The following is a 21,368-nucleotide window of genomic DNA, read 5'->3' as shown; positions in this document are numbered from 1 at the left end:
GCAATTGTCCCTGTTATGCATCGTCGCTTTTTCGGGGTAGAAAAGTGGACTTGTTCACCACTTCTTGGGGGGTCCAACCCTCCATCATTCAAATGTTTTTCCATACATGCTGCAAACGTTGGAGGCTTGGGTGTAAAAGAGTGTCAGCAGAGGAATACAGCCGCTGCTCAGGGAAAGGAAAGAACGGAGAGAAAAGGAACTGGATTGGCTATGGACAATCTCTCTCGGGGGGATGGAGAGAAGAAGAAGGGAAAAGGGAAAAGGAAGGAAGGAAGCAAGCACTAGATATACCCAGAGGGAGTCACCTGACCCCTCTCTGACAAAAAGTAGGGTGATCAAAGTAGAGGGAGTGGAGGTCCGATAGCTTCTTGCGCATATCCGGATCCATCATGGCTGTGCGGGAGTTACCCAGTACTGGGAATGCCCTTCGCAGAGTTGCGGTCGGCGAACCATGCCACTGTCTTGGTTTACTTAATTCAGGGTATATAAGTTGGGCGTGAGCCCCCCTCCAAGGTTGAATGGGTGTAGGAACACCCGGTACATAGTATATAGTCCGCCCTGGCCAATACTTTAGTCATCTAACGATTCAGATTGCCGCAAATGCTCTTCATAGTGTTCAGCCGTGGGGATGAGGCGATTTGAAACATTGTCGTCCCTTCTCAAGTCCCTTCTCAAGTCTATTCTCAAGTCTATTCTCAAGTCTATTCTCAAGTCTATTCTCAAGTCTATTCTCAAGTCTATTCTCAAGTCTATTCTAAAAGTGACCCGTATTTAGATCAAAATACCTTAAGATATTCCTGTATGTGATAAGTACAATACGGGCGGGAAACAGGGTGGTGAAGTTAGAAATTGAAATTAGGATGTGACCCTTGGCCTCTATCGGCCACCATAGCTATTTCCTAATAGACTGAGCACGATCCCCTATCCACTTGGTTACGTCAAACGTAGAGCAATTCCTTTACCCCGAACATTCGAACAAGAGCCATGGATTAATTGAGAATGTAGCGCGTAGAAATAGCAATTACGCCAAACATTTGAAGGACACATTCCATTATAAAAACTTTCAAAATCAGTAAAAAGAGAGCATAAATATAGGAACAGGGAAAAAAAACATGACAAGAGTGGGATTCGAACCCACGCCCCGGAGGATTACGGGTCAGGACATATTCCTAAAGCGGAACATAGAACCTAAACGTAACGCCTTAGACCACTCGGCCATCTTGCCAGTATTAAAAACTTAACGCGGTAAATTCGAATTATATTCCTACAAGAACAAATTCAAAAGATTGACATAAATGTTGAGCCATTTCAATGAACGGACTCTAATTTACCCATTGAGGCTTGTGGGTCTATTCTTCAAGGGCTTACTCAAATCAGAAGGGAAACAGGGGCGAGACGGGATTTGATACATCATACCCCGCTTTCCTTGGCAGGATCACCGTCGGACACATGAGTGGAGGAGCTGAGTAGGCGTGGATATACTACTCTGGAAGATGGCAAACAGTGTACCTCTTAGTGTTAGTATTTGGATAAATCTTTTTCCCGCGTCTCATTAAGTGCGGAGATTTCAACCCTTCTGTCCGGGGTTGAATCTTGATCTGTGTCTAGTCTTAACCAAAATAAGCCCGTGGGATGAGGGGGAGATTATCAACAGGAGCTTCTGATTTGGCTATTTTTGAGCAATCAGGTATACATTGTAATTTGTACTTACAAGTTCCAGGTTCGGCAATGACGAAGGCCCTTCTTCCCCATGGGGAAGAATAAGATTTTTGTGGGATACTCAGGGACCCCCACAATCGTGGGACTAACAGGGGGTACCTTGTATATACCATAAGGATATAACCTTCCGGCTTAACCCCTACATAATATCGGATAATCAATCGGAGTAGGATACCCCAAATGGATTCACTTTTTGTTTATTATGTCTTGTCTCCTCCATTTCCCTCGCTTCTTTCTCTACCCCACCACGGATTCCACGGGCTAAGCAAGAATGATGGGTCCAATGTTACGCAAGCTCCTTATGAGCCTGGCTATTACAGAAGCCAGTGCTTTAGGCATTTCTACTCAACATACCCAGTTTCAATCCACCGTTACGCCACGCTCGGCTATATTGTATCATAATAATGGGAACTGGACCGTTAGTGCTTCCACCTACTAATGCCTCCAATGCCAATGTACATGACGAAAATTGACTCGTACAGGCCCATGCCGAAATGCCAAGCGCTATATTATTTCTCGATCCTGTCTCGAAAACAGAAGCTGAGTCAATATGCGCTAGGAATGGCGAGAGCTTGATCAAGGAACCGGATCTTGACAAGTGAGTTTGCTTGCGTTTTCAAATTTCAGTTAGAGATACTAAACTACATGCCGTCGAAGTTTCAAGCTTCCTCTACAATACCAAAGTTACCTTGGTTCTATATCTTCGGGCAAGTTCTGGACCAATCCCTCTTCTAGCGAGAAGGGAGATCGGCAGTTTATCTGCACCAACACGGCGCCTCTGGTTGACGCGGTCGAGACGCCTTTCTACAAATTCCCGAAGGTGAGTGTCTCTAGCAATGGAACTACGTATATGGGTGTTCGTGACCATATGACATACCGTTTCCTCGGGATTCCATATATGCTCCAGCCCATCGGTGATCTTCGTCTTGCGTATCCCATCCAGTGGTATACGAACGAGACCGACTATGTTATGAATGCCACGACCTGTAAGAAACGCAGCCTTGGTGTTTGAAAAGATTTGGACTGATAGCTTTGATGATCAGATGGCCCAAGCTGCCCGGCCGACTATGGCTACTTCGATGGCAATTCGTATGGTCTCAACCCTTGGGGTAACTCCGAGGCATGGTGAGAGGTATCTGTTCTTTTAACTAGCCAGAGCTGATTGTTTACAGTCTCTTGATGAATATTTTCACACCATTTCTACCCGGAGCCGAGATTACCCAGAGTAAATTGCTCAAGCCTGTTATGTTCTGGCTGCACGGTGGAGGAGGCACTGCTACCGATCCTACGTCTGATGGTGGCAGTTTGACTTCTCGCTCTGATGTAATAATTGTCAGCATCAATTGGCGTGGTAGCAACTTTGGTACGCTGTCACTTGTCCTTAATTCCGTGGGGTCGTCTAACTTTCTCATTTATAGGAGACATCTCTTTCAACGATGGCTATGTTGACGGCAATTACGGCATTGCAGATATTGTCTCGGGACTTCAATGGGTTAAAGACCACATTAAAGCATTCGGCGGAGACCCGGACAGGGTGACTGTGTTTGGTCAGAGTGCAGGAGGAGAGAGTGTCATGAACATGGTCAGATCGCCCAAAGCGGCTGGTCTTTTCCATGCCGCGATCCTCCATAGCGCAGCTCTTGGGCCTGTGCTCACTCAAGCGGAGGTCGTTAATGTGACAGGTATGTAATTCTTCCCTCCCTTCCTATGCCCATACTCTGACATTATGCAGTCCCCGCGGTAGCAGCTGTGTGTGGAGATGCGATCGGTGCTGAGCGTCTTTCTTGCCTGCGAAATCTGAGCCTCGACGAGTTTATGAACAACATCACTTTCAATGTCGGCTCTGGATATGACAATTACGATGAGGGTGCTATAATTGATGGCATTTGGATTGCCAATCAATCCGTTGCTGCTGCTCGAAATGGTCAGCTGAACAGAATTCATTTCATGTCTGGCTCAATGCCCGAGGAGGGAGAATCGTGAGTGCAACCTGATATACCAGAATCGGTAGCGAAGTCTAACATTGCAAAGCCTTTTGGGTACGACAATTCTACAGAATGCTACCGACTTTAATGCGACGCTTTACTCTTTAGCTGGATCCCAATATCCCGAAGACTGGCCCGCGCTAGTTGAGAGGTCAGGCCAGTGGAACAATGGCTCAAATCCGATCAACGCTTGTGAGTCTGTATCATATCATCGCTTTACACTTCTAACATAATTAAAGACAATAGCACAATCAATGCCTTCACTACAGTCCACCTGACCTGTCCTGGTCAACAATTCATCAAAGCCGCTTACGAAGCGAAGTCGTTCAAGTCCTAGTATGCTGTTCCCAACCACACACGCTGAAAACTCGACTAACATAAATGACAGCTACTACTATAACAACCTACGTGCCTATGCCCTGTCATATTACGATCCATATGGCACTTGCACCTTCCCCGTCGGAGAGCCGGACACGCCGTACTACCGTTGCCACTCTGGAGATCTCTACGAGATCTTCGGCTCCTACTACATATTCGATCAGCCAATTCGAACACCTGCTGATATCGGACACACCAACCTACAGCAGGACATGTGGGGTGCCTTTGCTCGCACGGGAAACCCTAATCCGCCCAAGGAGTACTTGGTGGCGCGAGGGTATGAGGACTCTTTGGCTGTCTTTGAGAAGTTTTCGTGGCGTGGATACGACGGGCACTCCGCTATGAATATTGATTATCCTGATCCATCCAATGGGGAAATGCCTTGGGCTGAGAAGTGTAAGGTTGTGGAGGAACTGTATCATCTTCCTTGAACAGTGGTTGGAGTTTTTAACAGAATATAAACGATTGCACTGGGTCATTTCCTATACTGCGAACCAAATTCATAATTCTTGATTTGAAGGGGAGATCTACATAAAATTGGCAATCAGAGAATTGTCGCTCAGGATAGAGCCGCCGGGTTTACAATGGGCTTTAATCTAGCACTTGAGGAGTTTAATCTTAATCTAGACACGGGTCACTCTCATCGTTCATGAATCATGCTAACACGGGTCACATGTGACATGATACACGAAGCCTAATCAGGATGCATTAATGCCTTGATCTGCCTTAATATGCCTCGGGCAGCAACAGCTCTGAACGGCTTTCTACCACCGCTGACCACCGCTTTCAAAGCACTTGAGATCTCACCTCCTTCTAACAGTTGATATATTTTATTTGCTAACATTAGCCACACATTGATGTGCACCATCGGACTTGAATAATTGATCCCGAGAGATATCAGAGTCTTCAAACTTCCACGGTTGAATTTTGGGGAGATAGTAGTCAACTACTATTCTAATAAAAATATCTATTGATGTTCAATGTTGTGCTTTATACCTTCTCTTCGTGCGTTCAAATGTTCAATGTTAACATTTACATTCCAGATGTCAGTCATCCTACTCATTTCCCTCATCCAGATGTCTTAAGAGTCCATAGCTTCTATGGCTCCCGTAGCTCCATAATTCTTCTACTATATACGTGCTATATTTATAGTAGTGACTGTGGGTCTTTCTACCGCACGTGACTAGTTTTTGGCCATTCTAGCCTTCTTACACACGCCTTGGACTACGAACCACCAGTACAGCTCTATCATCTATGATTCTAATTTCTATGTCTGCCATATGATGTGATCAAGTATTCCAGTATCAAGAGTAACTACTAACTAACTAGTTGACCATATTAAGATTTCACCGCCCTGATTAGTCCTCAGTAGGCTAATCCCAAATAGGAATAATTGACAAAGACACGGAATCTCCCCGCGGGCGGTGAAAGTGGCGGTACGAAATAAGATCTTCAATCAAATTGATTGACATCCCACCGTGGATTCTGCTGTGTTCGCCGAATACCTCTCGACGCCAAAATGGCTGACCCGAAACCATTATGTACACCGCCAGAGCTAATGCTCAAGGTGATACTGGCTGGGACTTTGAGCCACTACGAAGCTCGAGGCATGATCGATGACAAACGCCTAGAGCACATGCTGGCTGCTGGAAAGCAGATCCTGTACAAGACACACCAGGAGAGCGAAGTCAGGTAGGCAACTCTCTAAGAAAATTTATGAGTCAAACTGTTTTTGATTCAGACTGACAATTTTGCTGCTCAGGCACAACCTCGGCATGTCTCCGGACATTTGGCAAGGCCTTACAGATGTCTTGACAAAAGCGATTCCGGTCCTCGAGTCGCAGTCTTTCGCTTGGAAGAGTCCATCCGCTACATATGAACACTCCTCGTCAAACCTCATCGCATACAATTATTTTTCATTGGTGAAAGACATCGAACGGCTTAATGATCTGTGCACAATTGCCCGAAACTTACTCGCCACAACCAAGAAGGCACAGAACTTGGCAGCTGCTAAGGGTTTCGACCAAAGAATCCTCGCCTTGATTGATACATGCGTACGAGTAACAGCTAGAGGGTTTGACGGCGAGACCAATGCCCGCAATGAGGAGCGTTGGCAGAAGGTGGTTAATCTTTACAAGCGCCTACTGATAACGTGCCTCCAATATTTGCATAATTTCATCATGCATAACGAGCAGCGTAAGATGGTTCTATGGTTGGATCTTTTTGGTTACCACTCGACTGCCGATACGAATATCATCAAACCCAAGGACGCGTTGGACCCCATCGCTCGGGCTGAGGGTGTCGCACCCGTTGTGAAGATTGGAGAGCGTGTAATTAACCCACCAATCCGCGCATTGTACGATCAAACCGCCGAGGACTTACTGCTGGAGACTATTGCCAAATTTCCACGTGAGCCTTCTACAATCAAAGAAGAAGCTGCTATGCTACTCTTGGCAAACATCAAGGACCACATGGAAAAAATTCTGGGGCGGGACCTTACTGATATTCAAGAGATGGGCAGAGATCCAGAGCAAGTTAAATATATACGTGCTGCGTTGACCTCAATACTGGGCGCCAAAGTGGATGGATGGTCTGATCTCCAGGATCGGGCCCGTGAAATGCCACCTGCATTGACAGAGGAAGACGAACATGGCCCAACAAAAAAGAAAACAATTTTAACCATTGACCGCAGCATGACCGCTGGATTTCCACGTTTGTGCTGGGCTGATTTGCCTGAGGTCAATGATTACGCAGTGGATGCTGAGGTGACGGATGATGACACGAGCATGCCGCGTTCGTCCCAATCTGCAGCCGAGACACTGCAGGAGGCCAAGGAAGAATTAATGGCGCGCCTTCAAGAGTCATCACACCTGGGCGACGGCGATGTTGATTACGATACGGCCGATGCTGGAACCGTGGGCGACGATGACTCACAAAGCCTGGAAGGCCATGCGGACGGAAGCATTGAAGGGGACGAGGAAGACGAGGGAGATCTTGATGTGGATGGCCCTGATGATGGCGCAGAAGTAGATGACGAAGAAGACGACGATGACTACCGTGGCCGCCCCGGCGATCAACAACGTGGCCTGTTGACCGACATCCCTCTTGTCCTCGGCCCTGCTGAGATTGAAGCGCTTCCCATGATTATCCAGGCAGGAATCGTGGATAGTTTTGGACTTAAAGGTGGAGAGAGGAATGGTTCGCGGAACATGCAAGCTCTCCGCTGTCACATCCTCCTTGCGCAGGAGACAGGCCGCAACTTGCTCCGTGAGCTTCTGATCTTCATCGCAGCTTGGGATCTGCCAGACGATGAACTTTATTTTAAAATGATGGTCCAGATTATGGAAGCGGTGCTTCGGAATGGACTCATGTCGCATGCCTACTCCGACTTCGGGCAGCCTAAAGATATCATTTCGCCAGCCCAGGCAGTGGTTATCAAGATTCTTACGCACATCTTCCGTGCCAAATACTCCCCGGCCTCGGTGACGGGATCATCTCAAAATAATATTCCTCGGATCCCATCGCCCTTGAGCCGTGTTGATATTCTCACCGTCCGATATATATTCACCATATTCCGCGGTAATATCATCCCGGAAACCTGTGCTTTGATCTATCTCCAGGGTCAGATTCGTGCGGAGCGTGCACTCCCAGAAGACTTCCCTCTCAACCTGTGGGATATGGAACGAGTGTACGAGGGCGTGTATCAGTTCCTCGAGTTTTTCGCCGTCCTTACCGAGAATAATGACTGGAAGAATCTACTGGTGAAATGGGAGATTGTTTATGACTTGGTAACTTTGATCAAGGAGCTAGAGGCCAGCATACCCAAGGGTCAACTCAACGGGATGTCCTATGGTTCAGTTCCACCGCCGCCACCTCCACCCCGTAGCACTTCACCAGATGACCAGTCGCCCTCATCTCCAGCCCCTGTTGCTGTTGAGCGTCCCTATGACCCGGGTGACCCAGAACCAATCGACAACGTTGCTGGCAGCGTTGACTCGCGTCCAGAGTCTCCCCCAATCACTGAAGATCCCTCGGAATTCGAGTGGCGGAACCTCAAGAAATTGGTTGTTTTGGTCCTGTCCTCATTGGTCTGGAAGTGCCCTGAGGTCCAGGAACAAATACGTCGCTACGGTGGTGTCGAGGCCATCCTATCATGTACCAACTTTGACACCAACAATCTTTATATTAAGGAGCATGCTGTCATGTGCTTGAAGTTCTTGTTGGAGGGTAATCCTGAGAACCAGCGTCTGGTGGAAGAGCTGGAAGCTCGGGAAGTTGTCAGTGACGAGGGTGGGATTTTGGAGAAAAATGGCTACGAGGCTATGATAAACCAGGCCGGTAAACTTGCACTTCGTTCCAAGGAGAACACTAACTAGATGGGTTAATTATTTCACCTTGTTTATCGCGTGCGGTTATTAGATTGCTGTCACATTCTAGTGGATGGCGTGAAAAATACAAGAACCATTCAAATTCAATACTCCGTATTTTTCGCGAGTCTCATCAATGTCGAATGCCAGGTAAGATTTCATAGGTACACACTACTAGTAGTAATCCTATTAAATATGAACATTCGAACCAAGTTCAGATGTAGAGCTGCGAACTTGCACCTCACGGTATCCTGATCTCCTTTCGGTATGATTTTGACGATCTCTTATTGGCAATTGCCTACTTCCTACTTCCTACTTCCCCACACCAAGTGGGCGCGGGGTAACAGTACACACCCGCTCGAACCGGATAGGTGGAAATTCTCTTAGATCTGCAGCTCTAGCTGATGTAAGTCACTTTTCACTCGGCATGACTTCCAAATGCAGGAACTGAGTATCATTGACGAAGAGGAGAGCATCCATGGATGGACTCGGAGAAGACCACCGGTGAATCCGGTGAACCCGGCGGTGTTTTGAAGATAAGGCGATTTCAATTAGTACACGCGAACTTTCCCCTCACAGAAACAGATAACCCATAATGACTCCAAGCTAGTCAATATCGGGAAGCTCTTTGTCAGAATAGACGAATCCGAATCATCATGAAGATACAGAGTGGAAACTAAACCTCAGGAACTATCGCGTCGGAAATCCGGCAAATTGTCGGACGGCGCTTTTCCGACTTAAGCGGGCATGATGGCATCGGTGCCCCCAAATGATCGACCGATAATGATGAAGCTGGGATTTCATTTAAATGAAAGCTAAGCCTGAGCCGAAGATAGCGGGGGTCCCTCAGATGCGCAGAGAGCTTTCCCACTTTTCCTGAATCCAGAACCTCACACAAAAACTACCTTGCTGGACACAGCCTCAAGCATCATGATGAAGCTGACAGTTACTCTTTTGAGCTTGAGTGTGGCTCATCTCACCCCAATGGTTTCGGCTATGCCATCCCATACCCGAAGTTCCGACTCAGCCGTGTCAACATACGCAGATGACATGTTCAACACTGCAATTGAGTGGAACGATGGTTTCTGGGACGAAGAAGCAGGTTACTTGATCGCAGCAGCTAGCAATGATGGCCGCTACGACAGTAGACACAGTGGGTGGTATGCGACTCAGCTGTTGGCTAGAAATGGACCTGGAGATGTTGCGAGAGCTGTTCGCATCTTTGACAACGTAATCTCGGGGCAATGGCTCGACCCTTCTTTGCAATGGTATGGGGATTATCAACAATCGCCGTCGATACCCGAACCTGGAACGCCCGAATATGTCAATGGCGGTCCTTATAGCTCAGTAAGCTGCCCTTTTTGTCATTGAGTCTTCATCAACTAATCAAGTTGCGCACTACTAGTGGGATCCTAATATTCGAGACTTCGTGGGCTGTGCCTGGATAATGGCCCTTAATGATTATGAGCATCTGCTTCCGGCGGAAACGGTTACGAAGATAGAGAAATCGCTTCACATTGCGGCGAAGGGGGATTTATACCGTGTTGGCGGAGTTGACGGGGATAATCTCTACCCTTGTTATTCTAATCCCTGGTTGATGGGGACCATCTTGGTAAGCTGGGTGGGTGAAAGGTTAGGTGATAAAAACTTGACACAGAGTGGCGAGAGGCTTGCGCAGGAATTTTATGATCTCTGGAGTCAACATCATACTCTTTCCGAGTTCAATTCCCCAACATACGCTGGCGTCTCTATGTGGGCCTTGTCTCTCTGGAGCAAATATGCAGCTGAAGACAGTCTGTTGAAGAAATATGCACCTGAAGTTTTGACCACGACCTGGAACGACATTTCTCAACTCTACAACGCAAATTTGAAGAATCTTGCAGGACCCTGGGATCGCACCTACGGCTACAATATGAAAGACTACACTTCTCTTGTTGGTGCCGTGATTTGGGGAGCGGTTGGACGCGAATATGCTCCTTTCCCACAATGGACGTCGGGCATGTATCATCAGGATGATTTTGCCTTCTACCCACTATTCGCCCTTAGTATGCCGGAAATGTTGAAGTATTTGTCAGCCGAGTCCAAGTCAAAGTTCATTCAGTTTCCTGGGGAACACTTCTTCACTGGTCAAGCCTACTCTCCGCCATTTGATACATATTCACGAAATATTACTACTTGGATGTCCGAGAATATTACCATCGGTGCCGAGACTGTGGCGGAGCATGTTATCGGGGGGCCAGCAGAGAGTACCTCGGCGTTTAGTCCTGCTGTTATTCAGTGGGCGATCGACGATTACCAAATTGGATGTGTCTCGCACTGGGTGAGCGAGTCCTCCATTCATGCCGTGGCTTCTCCAAAAACTTTGAACATCTCCTACCCCAATGCTACTGCAGCAAGCTATCCGGTTTCATTCAACTTCTTGTTCAGCGGTCTCAATGTCCGAAATGGCTTTAATGTGACTGGACTTGAAGGTCTACCTGGTCTACCTCTGGAGGTCGAGACAAACGCTGCTGCTAATTACAGTATTGTCTATGATACAGATCAGACTGTGAATGATTTCATCTTCTACAACATTACTTACACTATGCCAGACGATTTCACTGAGGAACCATATATATCTCTCCGGGTTGTTTGATTTTTTTTTGGGGGGGGGGGGGGGGGTTATCAACATGGATATGACTTAACCGTGAAATCAGTATGTACATAATCTCAAAATAAATGATTTTGTATGTAATTGTTGCTAAGAACTAAACTTCGTCGGTAAATAATTCATACCAGGAGTACACATGTGTTGATAAAATGGTTCAAAAATGGCATCATCAGTAAATCTGCAAAATGACAGTCGTAAGACTCGTAACGTGGTCGAATACAGAGGAAGCTCAAGCTCCACGCACGGCCCAATCACGTTCCCCCCGCGCCGCGTTATCACTTTGCTGCCTCCGAACCTCCACATCCATCTTTCCTTCTAAGGTTCAATTGTTCTCGTGTCTTTTTACTCTTCCGAATCCCATTTTTTTTTTGTTCACTTCACCCTTTGTCACACCGAGTATCAACAAGCAAACAACTCGGTGTCACAATCCTCACTACAAAGCGGGGACCTCCGCTCACATCGTCCTCTCCGCAACCCAACATCCCCCTCAAAACACACCATGTCTACCTACGAAGGTAAGAGGAAAGGAATGCCCCTTTGAGACTTGACACAAACTGACAAGGAATTTTTTCATTAGTTGAACACGGCACAGCAGACCCTGCCTCAAACCCTCAAACCACCACACGCCCCCGCCGCCCTGATCTGTCAACCTTCTTCGCAACCCTCTCCGAAATCTCCCCAGACCCAGACCACCCTGATCACCGCCCCCATGCGGTCCCCGTCCCTGGTGATGTCAGTGCAGCTTTCTTCTCGCTCGCCGAGGCGCTGCACCAGATGCGCCGTGACGGAGAACGTGACGGTCAAGACGGAGAGGATCTTCTGACGCAGATGATTCAAAACCTGCTTTCAGGGGCTGACATGCCACCCCGAGAGGTAGAGGGAGTTAGTGAGGAGTTTTGCGATGGTGAGTACTTTCTTGCGCATGAATCTTTGAATGTTATCTGACTTGGAGAATTACCATAGCGCTCGATCGTGTTCCCAAATCTTCCCTCAAACCCGACCAAACCTGCCCTATCTGTGGTAATTCTTTCTTGGATGATGAATATCCTCTTGTCGTAAAGCTGCCTTGTCACCCTACTCACATCTTTGATATGGAATGTGTGCGGCCTTGGTTACGCTTGCGTGGCACTTGCCCGCTTGACCGTGTGGATTTCGCTAAGCAATTACGGGAGAAAGAAGAGGCCAAGAAGAAGCTGGTGGAGGAAGATGAAGAGGAGGAATGGGATGGGATGTATGGTTGAATAACATCTAGGATTATGGAGCTACGGGGAGCTATAGAAGCTACGGACTCTCGAGATCAGCGAGATGAGCATGATGAATGAATGCATTAACGAGGGGAAGATATAAAGCATAACATCAATGGACATTTTTATTGGAATATTACTGCTATCTCCCAAAAATCCAACCGTGGAAGTTTGAAGACTCGATGTTGTTTGGAGTTGGGAGGCCTTGACGAGGATTAATAATAGCCTTCTGGAAGATGCTGTAAGCGCGGTACAAAACCACAGAAATGTCGTATCTGACATGACGTGAGGTTCACGTCAAATCAATCCAATTCATCTCTACTAACACGTCGGCTTCTCAGGATGCCTTTAATTATGACCGGCCCAATGCCCTGGCACGATGGAGAAGAGAAGGTCCATCACCTGCTCAATGCGCCTGAAGTCGATAACCCTTCAACACCATTCCTAAGCCCCAGAGCGGGAGCTTTTCTACAGCAGGCCCCACTTGTTGCACTTGGTACATTGGATGAGAAAGGTCGGCCATGGTCAACACTGTGGGGTGGCCAAGCAGGCTTCGCAGGTCCCATCGCCGAATCTATCATTGGGCTTCGCGCACTAGTTGACAGCAGAGGTGATCCCGTCGTCAGAGAACTACTCGGCAATCAAGATGAAATGAACAGCAAATATGAGGAAATGGCCCCCCGGCAAGGAAAAATGGTTTCTGGACTGGCAATTGATTTGGAAAATCGACGAAGAGTGAAGTTGTTTGGCCGGATGATGGCAGGGTCTCTCAACGACGGAGACGTGGCACAGGCACAGCTTGTTGTCAAGATCGAAGAAAGCCTCGGAAATTGTCCAAAGTATTTGAACAAAAGACACATCGTTCCCGCTCATTTCAATCCAACCATCCTATCCGACAAACCGCAATTGACCCAGGCAGCCATCGACCTACTTTCCCGTGCAGATACAATGTTTGTGTCATCATCTCGTGAAAAGACAGACATGGATACCAATATACGTGGTGGACCTCCTGGCTTTATACGCGTTGAGTCAAATGACACAAGCGGCGCAGTTCTCGTCTATCCCGAGTATTCTGGGAACAGACTCTACCAAACGTTGGGAAACCTGCAGCTTAACCCGCGGGCGGGCTATGTGATTCCAGACTTCGAGACCGGGGATGTGCTCTACGTCACCGGTGACACTCAAACACTTGTTGGTAAAGACGCCGCTGAAATTCTACCTCGTTCCAATCTTGCCATCCGCATGAAAATAACAGCGGCAAGATTCGTGCGTAACGGGTTAGCTTTTCGTGGTGAAGCCGGCGAGCTATCCCCATACAACCCGACCGTTCGTTATCTCTCAACAGAAAAAAGCATACCTACGGCAGAGACAGCCGGGGATATGACCGCAACTTTGATTAAGAAAGAGACCATCACACCAACAATCAAACGATTTCGATTCCGTGTTTCAAGCCCAAACCCTATCTCCTGGATTCCGGGCCAATATGCGACTTTGTCATTCGAAGAGGAACTAAATCTAGGATATAGTCATATGCGCGACGACGATCCCACTAGTTTGAACGATGACTTTATCCGAACATTCACCGTATCATCTTCTCCAAATCGCGATCTACCGGCTAACGAGTTCGAACTCATGATTCGTCTGCATGGGAAAGTGACTGACTATCTTTTTCATGCAAACGAGCAAGCGAGACTGGAAGTGCCCCTCAAGGGATTTGGAGGCACTTTTCGTTTCTCTATGAACGACAACACGATCCTCCCCTTTGTAGCGGGTGGGATTGGTATCACGCCTCTAATCGGGCAACTTCCAGATCTTGCCCTCGATCGCCTTCGATTATTCTGGTCGGTGTCGATTCATGATATGGGATTGGTGCAGGATTTGTTCCAGCGATGGCCTCGATTGGCTGCTTCTACTACGCTTTTTGTTACCGGAGTTAGTTCGGACATGGATGATCGTCTTCGCTCATTTTATGAGACTGTCAAGTCGTCTGATGCACATGTTGAGCAACGTAGGATGCAGGATGATGATTTGGATCATTCGTTGGCTGATATTTGGTATCTATGCGCAGGGACTGCCTTGCAGCAAAAAGTTCTGACTTGGTTGGAAGGAAAGAAAGTTATGTACGAGAATTTTAATTATTGACCAGTATTTAACTTGGGGTTTTTTCAAGAATTTTTATACTACTTTTTAAAATACCTTAACAATGTACTAGTATGAAAAGCCAAGAGTTTTCGTTTACTCCATACCGGACCATACGTACTACGTACACAGCCGCGATAAAAATAGCCCCCGTGACGCACGCCCCGTGTCTGGGAAGCGCTGATCATGTAACATGTTTACTACAAATAATCCAAGGGCCCAAGGGGACTCTTTTCAATACTCACGAGTCACACTCCACAATGCGATCCAAACCCTCCGATTACCCGGCTCTTCCTTTCCATGGAATCCGTATCCTCAGCTTTCTATCATCACTGATAGTCGGCATTGTTCTGGCCGTGTTTATCATTCATCTCCACGCTGATGGATACAAATTACCCTTTGCCTTTCTGATTGTAAGTTCTCCACAGCAACCAGATCATCAACACAAATAAACAAGAGCACAACGACGGACTACAAGCATCCCAAAAAAAAATATGAAAGGAAGTTAAAAACTAACATGTAACAGCTCCTCATCGTCTCTCTCTTCTCCCTTCTAAACATCATCTTCACATCCTTCATAAACTGCGCCTGCAGCCTCAACACCAAACTCTCCATAGTCCTCAACATCATCATCCTCCTCCTATGGGCCCTCGGCCTAGCTCTTATAAGCTACAATATGTCCCACACCATCCTCACCTCCTGCACGGCCGAATACTGGGGAAACTCGACCGGCGAAAACGTCTGCAGGATGTACAAGGCCCTCTTCTCATTCACCATCCTTGCAACGGCCTCATACATCGCAATGCTGGCTCTCGACGGCATCGTCCGTCGGCGTCAGAACAGACTGGGCGCGTATGGACTTGCGGGAGAGGATCACATGGAGCTGAAGTTGGCCGGTGAGCGGGATGCGTTGGCGGGGAATGGTTCTTATGAGGCTGTCCCGGCTGTTATGTCGGGCGGGTATTCTCATACCAACACTGCCTATACGCATGATACTGAGCATAGTCATGCTGGTGAGGCGGCGGAGTACTATGACGCTGCACAGGGCATGAGTAGGCGGGGGCAGACAGGCTATGATCCTATTATGCACCGGTGATTTATTGGTTGAGTTATGACGGTCTATTTTGACGGTCTATTTTGATGGATATTTGAGCGGTTATATTTGTTGGTATTGCTGTTTTTATCTGGATCTTGACATTGAGCACCCAGATCTGATGCCGGTTCATGATTCTTGCGATTTGGGGCTGCTTTTTTTTTTTTTTTTTTTTTGGCTTCGTTGATGACCGCATTGACATGACGGCGTTTTTATGGGAATTGGATTGCCCCTTGGATATGTATGTAAAAGTTGGAAATAACATCCAAGACATGGTTAGATAGAAAAAAAAAGATTAGATTTTGTCTCTAAACGACTTCAATATGCTGCATTCTACCTTAAAAGCAAGATGGAAGAAAAGTATGTGAATGGTGGCAAAGCAAATGGCCATCCCATGGCACGAATTGGAGACAAATAAATGAAGGCCGCTCGATATAGACAAGATAGGCAGGGTGGTATTTTTTCAAAGCAGGAACCAAAGAGATCGAAATTGACATTCGTTTACATGATAACTTCGTTGGCAACGTCCTGGATCGAGGGGGAATGGTGTTAGTACGGAAAACCAGGACAATTTAGTAGAAAAAAGAGAGAAAGACATACCCGCTTAAGCTCCTTGTAAGGGAGGCAAACACAGTTTTGCACACGGACTTCATCGCCAACACCGCACTCTTTACCCAGGATAGTGATGCTCTGAACCTTGACACCCTGCTTAACGATGCTGGTAGAGTGGCTGCCAAGCGCGATAGGGGTACCTTCCACACGAGCCCAGGCGCCAATACGGCTGCTCCATCCAATAATAGAGTGCATCACACAGGCATCGTGGCGAATCTCTGTGTCCTCAAGGACGATGGAGTCCTTGATACGGGCGCCAGCGCCAACAACCACACGGGGACCAATGGAGACGTTCGGGCCCAACTTGGCGGTCGGGTCAACGGTCGCAGTGGGGTGAATGAAGACCGGAGGCACAATCATAGCAGAGGGAGGGGTAAGCTCCTCCGACTGGGCCTGGAAAGCCTTCTGGAGGTACAGAGCGTTGGCAGGCACAGCCGAACCAGCGGTCTTGATCTGACGCCAGAAGTCCTTGGTCTCGTGAACGAAGAAGCGGTTGCTGTCCGCGAGATCAGAGAGAATGTCCTGCTCCAGACGAAGCATCTCGCTCTTCTCGCTATCCTCGTCGTCACCGGTGGCGACAAAGGATGACTCCAGGTTGTCGGAGGAAGGGTAGGAGAGCATGCGGGGACGGGTGGTGCGACGCTTGATGGCGCTGCGGATGGCGGGGAAGATACACTCGGTGGCGAACAGGTAGACACCGCAGTTAATGAGGTTGGAGATGTGAGACTCGGGCTTCTCGACGTAGTGCAGAACACGCTTGGTATGGGAGTCGGAGACAATGCAACCGAAGTTGGTGGCGGCATCGTTGCTCACCCGCGTACCCAGAATCACGGCCTCGGCGTCCTTTTCCTCGAACAGACGCAGCATTTCACCCAGAGGGAAGGAGCAGCAGACGTCGGCGTTCAAGACGAGCAATCGCTCGGGCTTGCCCTTGAGAATTGCATCACGGAAGTGGTACAGACCGCCGGCGGTGCCCAACGCAGTGTATTCGCGCAGGTACTGGATGCGGAACTGGGGGAATTCCTTGCCGGCGTCCTTGATAAAGTCACGGAAGACAGTCTCATCGTAGTATCCAACCAGAATGACCTCACGAACGTCGGGGACCTTGGCGAGGGCAGTGAAGCAGTGGTGGATGATCGGGTGGCCAGCGACTTCGAAAAGGGGCTATCAAGCAGGAAAAAAGCGTCAGGATCGCTCTGCTAGGTATGATCACGATTGAATTGGATGAAAGTCAAGCACGCACCTTGGGTACATCGAGCGACAATGGGCGGAAACGAGTGCCCCGCGAGGGACCTCCGACCTATTGCATGTGTCAGTAAATAAAACGGTGAGGTGGGATGCAGTGCATGATTGCGGGCGGTCCATACCAGAATTACAGCCTTGGTAGAGCCCATGTTAGATTGATCCCGAATGGGTACTTGGAGCATGATTGTCGAAAGAGAAGAACAGTTGAAATAATTCAATGTTTTCTAGGAAGACACCTGGCCGGAATCAGTGAGAGAGCTCCGGGGAGGGTTGCCAAGACAAGACGCTTTCGGGCGAGCTCACCTGACAATTGCGGATGATCGACTTTTTTTTTTGCCCGAACAATTGAACTGACTATTTGATCAACTACTAGTATATAATGAATTATACTATGCTCCACATTTTGTAAATGGTGGGTTTGTATTGTTATTGCTATTGTCAGTGCCAATTCAACCCTGACTCAACTGGATTCAAGGTTATTTGCCGATCATCACGTTTCACCAAACACCCCACCGAGATAGTAACTTACTACTAGTAAATACTGAAGTAAATAGACCGCTTCGATGGTGACGTCAACTGGTCGGGCCCAAGCAAAACAGACAAACAGAACAAAACAAAACAGAACAGAACAAAACAAAACAAAACATACATTCAATCCACGTGCGATACGATACGAATCATACGATCAGGTAAGCGCTTCATGAACTACCTCAGATGAGCCATAACAAAATACCGTAAATTACTAAGTAATGATGGCTGTAAATGGGATATACTAGTGTCTCAATCTACTATTGTCATAATAATCTCGCCTTCTCTCTATTCAATCCACCAGTTGACAAATTTAAATATTCAAATGTTATCATTAAAAGTCACAAAAATCAAAATCTATGAAAACAGGCGTACAATTTTCCAACGCTCCAGATGTCCACATCATCACACATTTTCACAATTTATCAAATCGACAAGCCACTTTCTGCAAAATTATCATCCCAATCTTGGAGACCTTCGTGCTCACCCATGGTAATGTCCGAAGGTACCTCCATATCTTCGTCGTCCACTTTATAGACGGCACTAAGCCACTCCTGGGCTTGTGCAAGTTTTTTCCGCTGCTTGCTCAAATGGCTCCGACGGGCTTCTCGCTCAGGATCCTCCGCCATCAACTCGCTGCATCGCTCCGGGGTCGCAGCGTTGATCTGAGCATCGAGGGTCAGCTTCAGTTCATCTCGGCACTTCCGTCGGACCTTCGATTCGGCTAAGAGGCAGACCACATCAGTAAACCGCATCCTTGCGATCTCGTAATAGCCCCGAGCGTTCTGCAAGATTAGCATTCGAAAAAAAAAAAAAAAAAAACCTAACAAAAAAGCGAAAGGAAACTCACAGCCATCATTTCAATTTCCTGACTGAACGGATCAGGACCGAGATCTGCGGCGGTGACCTTGGTGTAATCTTCTTCAGGACGGCCCCGAACTCGCTGCCAGCATTTGGCTCTGGCTGCCTCTCGGCGTTCAAGGAGGAGCTTCAAGGAGCGATTTGTTCGCTCCTTGTGTTCCATTTGCGCCATTGTGAGCGTGCTCACACGCTCCATCTCAAAGTACGCCGTGACAGCGTCCAGGAATTGAGCCTCGATCGAGTCAAGGTATTCTCCAATGATCCGTTGTAGCTCTCGATAGAGCCCGGTCTGGTGATAGAGGGCTATGACCTCATCCAGGGTCATGAGAATAGCCTTCTGGACCACACGGTGAAGGGCGACCACGAAGTCTCTTGCAACATCCCCCCAGTGCTCGATCATCTGGCGGTTCAACGTTTGAATCGCACTTGGTTCGATCTGATTGGGTATCCCAGCTCGCTGACACTCTTGCTTAATGCGCCGGATATCTTCCAGCTCGAAGCGTGGAGGTTCTTCCCATTTTGCAAAATGATTGGTCAAGAAGACTTTTCTCGTGATGGCAGGCTGCTGGGCCTGCGGTTCCACACTGGGTGCGTTCTCTTCCACCGCCGCTCCTTTTCTTTTGGTGCGGGGGGAATATGCTCCTGGTGCTTCCATATCGACATCCATTCTTTCTTTGAAGTAAGCGCCATCATAAATAGAGGCTAGACGGATCCGGGGCTGTGTTTTCTCCAGGGCCTTCTGGAAGTCCAGAATCAGGTTATTCCAACTTTGATGCAAATGCCTATTTTCGGCCCCATCGTTGAAAAGCCCGTGAAACCTAAGTCCTAGGGTCAGAACTTTCTCAATGAGGATCCTTTGCAAGTTATCCGCCGGTGGGTCCGGGAGCGTTTTGAGCTCTTCATCGATCCTCATTGCTTTTTCATCGATCTGTTTGATGATGTTGGGCAAACACTTTTGTATTTGTGCCATAAGAACATCAGAAAGGGCCGCTTGAAGCTTACGGACTCCAAAACGATCTTGATAGGAAGCCATCTGACTCGACCAGAACGGCCCCCCAAAGAACGTTTCCTCTTCCTGCCTAGCAATGCAGTGGTCCACGGCTGGGCTTGGATTGTTACAGACGACGTAGTATCCGTGGCCCAAATGAAACTTCTTGCCGTCTAGAATCTCAGCCCATTGCTGATAAGACTCATCAGTAATTGCCAGGCGGTCCGGCTTTGTCAGGACACCTAGAGTGCGGTCTTTGGCCCCCTTCACTCCACGCATGATGCGAGCTGCACTTGAATTGGATGCGTCGTCGGTCATTGATAGAGTCAGGAGAACTATACAGTTCTCTTGACTAATGTATTGCTTTACTAGTCTTTCGACTAGCGTGACGAGATATTTCTCGTCATCATGGTCCGGCTGATTAATCACGCCGGGCAAGTCATAAAATGACAGATTGGGAAAGTCCGGAGCCGAAATATCGAGACGGACGATGTTGGGTGAAAATTTTACCTCAATGTTAGTCGAGGTATTCTCGTTCTTTCCTGGAACATACTCCTGTGATTCCGCTGTGGGGTTTAAGATTGCCAACTGTGCCCACCAAATAGCATCCTGGACCTGACTCCTATCCACCAGCGTAACAAACTCTTCCTCATCTTGCGTATCCCTGCGGAGCCAAGGTCCCAAGTATTCGGATCGTTCGTCCTTTGGGATCATGTGCTTCAAAGTCTTTTGGGGATCATACCACCACCCCCGGACGAGCGAGATGGTGCATCTCCAGGGCTGATCTGGCTCACTCTCCCGAAGAACAATCTCCATCGGACACCTCGTGCAGGTTCCTGCGCTTCGAGGCACGCGGATCTCGGAAATCGCTTCTATAAGCGAAGACTTTCCAGTACTCTGGTCGCCCACAACACACACCTTCGGGAGGGCAATCTTGCTATCTTCTATGCCTAGATGACTCAGCTTCTGCACTTTCCGAACGAGGTCTCTCATATCCAGCGTCATTCGATCGAGCGATGCGAGGACGCTGTCCGATGGGGGAGCAGCAGTGTAAGGATTGTCCATGTTTCTGTTGGCAGAGTGATGAGATAATTGAGTGTTGTACGCCATTGCAGTGGTTTGAGAGTCCCGAGAGCCAAAAAGGGGTCTTCGGATAGGCGAGAGCAAGTTCGAAGCGGGCTGGGGGAGACGGCCAGTAGGTGTGGTGAACATGGGGGTGCAGAACAACGAGTCTTCCGATTTGGGCCTTGGGGACTGACGATAGCCACTGGCAGACATGCTATTTTGATAATATTAACAAACAAGGGAAATATGGCTTAATGGGGATGTTGATGGAAAGTAGAGAGAAGATGATGAAGGAAAGTATGCGTAGATGGAGGATAGAAATGGGTTGAAGATGGAGGAAGAGGAGGAAGGAAGGAGGAAGCATGAAGCTGAAGTTTCGGCTTTTATAGAGAAAAAAAAATAAAAATAAACAGGAAAGTCCCGGGGGTTGAAATCTTCAAGATTTCCAAAAAAGTCTTACATGAATTGAACTAGATGGTTTCCCTCAGGGTCTG

At 47.9% G+C, this 21,368-nt stretch overlaps 8 protein-coding genes across 8 annotated transcripts; 6 read left to right on the top strand and 2 right to left on the bottom strand.

Annotated features, from left to right (window-relative positions):
* Window positions 1-2,213: 2,213 nt before the first annotated feature.
* On the top strand, window positions 2,214-4,513 carry N7466_007855 (uncharacterized protein; the record flags this gene model as incomplete). The annotated part of the gene is made up of 9 exons (XM_057167244.1): window positions 2,214-2,317; window positions 2,377-2,705; window positions 2,763-2,844; window positions 2,892-3,082; window positions 3,138-3,401; window positions 3,452-3,698; window positions 3,751-3,896; window positions 3,944-4,040; window positions 4,093-4,513. The coding sequence occupies 9 exons, from the start codon at window positions 2,214-2,216 to the stop codon at window positions 4,511-4,513; spliced, it is 1,881 nt and encodes a 626-aa protein (XP_057020285.1).
* Window positions 4,514-5,601: 1,088 nt separating this feature from the next.
* On the top strand, window positions 5,602-8,458 carry N7466_007854 (Ataxin-10 homo-association domain-containing protein; the record flags this gene model as incomplete). Its single annotated transcript, XM_057167243.1, has 2 exons — window positions 5,602-5,774; window positions 5,845-8,458. 2 exons carry the CDS (start codon window positions 5,602-5,604, stop codon window positions 8,456-8,458), a joined length of 2,787 nt encoding a protein of 928 aa, XP_057020284.1.
* A 921-nt stretch (window positions 8,459-9,379) lies between these two features.
* Window positions 9,380-11,084, top strand: N7466_007853 (uncharacterized protein; the record flags this gene model as incomplete). Its single annotated transcript, XM_057167242.1, has 2 exons — window positions 9,380-9,796; window positions 9,855-11,084. 2 exons carry the CDS (start codon window positions 9,380-9,382, stop codon window positions 11,082-11,084), a joined length of 1,647 nt encoding a protein of 548 aa, XP_057020283.1.
* Window positions 11,085-11,598: 514 nt separating this feature from the next.
* Window positions 11,599-12,340, top strand: N7466_007852 (uncharacterized protein; the record flags this gene model as incomplete). Its single annotated transcript, XM_057167241.1, has 3 exons — window positions 11,599-11,614; window positions 11,677-12,003; window positions 12,063-12,340. 3 exons carry the CDS (start codon window positions 11,599-11,601, stop codon window positions 12,338-12,340), a joined length of 621 nt encoding a protein of 206 aa, XP_057020282.1.
* A 357-nt stretch (window positions 12,341-12,697) lies between these two features.
* On the top strand, window positions 12,698-14,485 carry N7466_007851 (putative oxidoreductase, FAD-binding; the record flags this gene model as incomplete). The annotated part of the gene is made up of 1 exon (XM_057167240.1): window positions 12,698-14,485. One exon carries the CDS (start codon window positions 12,698-12,700, stop codon window positions 14,483-14,485), a length of 1,788 nt encoding a protein of 595 aa, XP_057020281.1.
* A 257-nt stretch (window positions 14,486-14,742) lies between these two features.
* Window positions 14,743-15,578, top strand: N7466_007850 (uncharacterized protein; the record flags this gene model as incomplete). The annotated part of the gene is made up of 2 exons (XM_057167239.1): window positions 14,743-14,895; window positions 15,009-15,578. The coding sequence occupies 2 exons, from the start codon at window positions 14,743-14,745 to the stop codon at window positions 15,576-15,578; spliced, it is 723 nt and encodes a 240-aa protein (XP_057020280.1).
* Window positions 15,579-16,076: 498 nt separating this feature from the next.
* Window positions 16,077-17,614, bottom strand: N7466_007849 (mannose-1-phosphate guanylyltransferase; the record flags this gene model as incomplete). Its single annotated transcript, XM_057167238.1, has 4 exons — window positions 16,077-16,103; window positions 16,176-17,351; window positions 17,431-17,487; window positions 17,555-17,614. The coding sequence occupies 4 exons, from the start codon at window positions 17,612-17,614 to the stop codon at window positions 16,077-16,079; spliced, it is 1,320 nt and encodes a 439-aa protein (XP_057020279.1).
* Window positions 17,615-18,385: 771 nt separating this feature from the next.
* Window positions 18,386-21,087, bottom strand: N7466_007848 (putative dynamin GTPase; the record flags this gene model as incomplete). The annotated part of the gene is made up of 2 exons (XM_057167237.1): window positions 18,386-18,745; window positions 18,811-21,087. The coding sequence occupies 2 exons, from the start codon at window positions 21,085-21,087 to the stop codon at window positions 18,386-18,388; spliced, it is 2,637 nt and encodes an 878-aa protein (XP_057020278.1).
* Between the last annotated feature and the right edge of the window lie 281 nt (window positions 21,088-21,368).

The sequence above is a fragment of the Penicillium verhagenii genome (genome assembly GCF_028828195.1).
Source record: "Penicillium verhagenii strain IBT 33310 chromosome Unknown utg000007l_segment0_segment0, whole genome shotgun sequence".
Taxonomy (NCBI): Eukaryota; Fungi; Ascomycota; class Eurotiomycetes; order Eurotiales; family Aspergillaceae; genus Penicillium; species Penicillium verhagenii.
The sequence above is the reverse complement of the archived record's forward strand: the minus strand, read 5'-3'. Positions and strand labels throughout refer to the sequence as shown.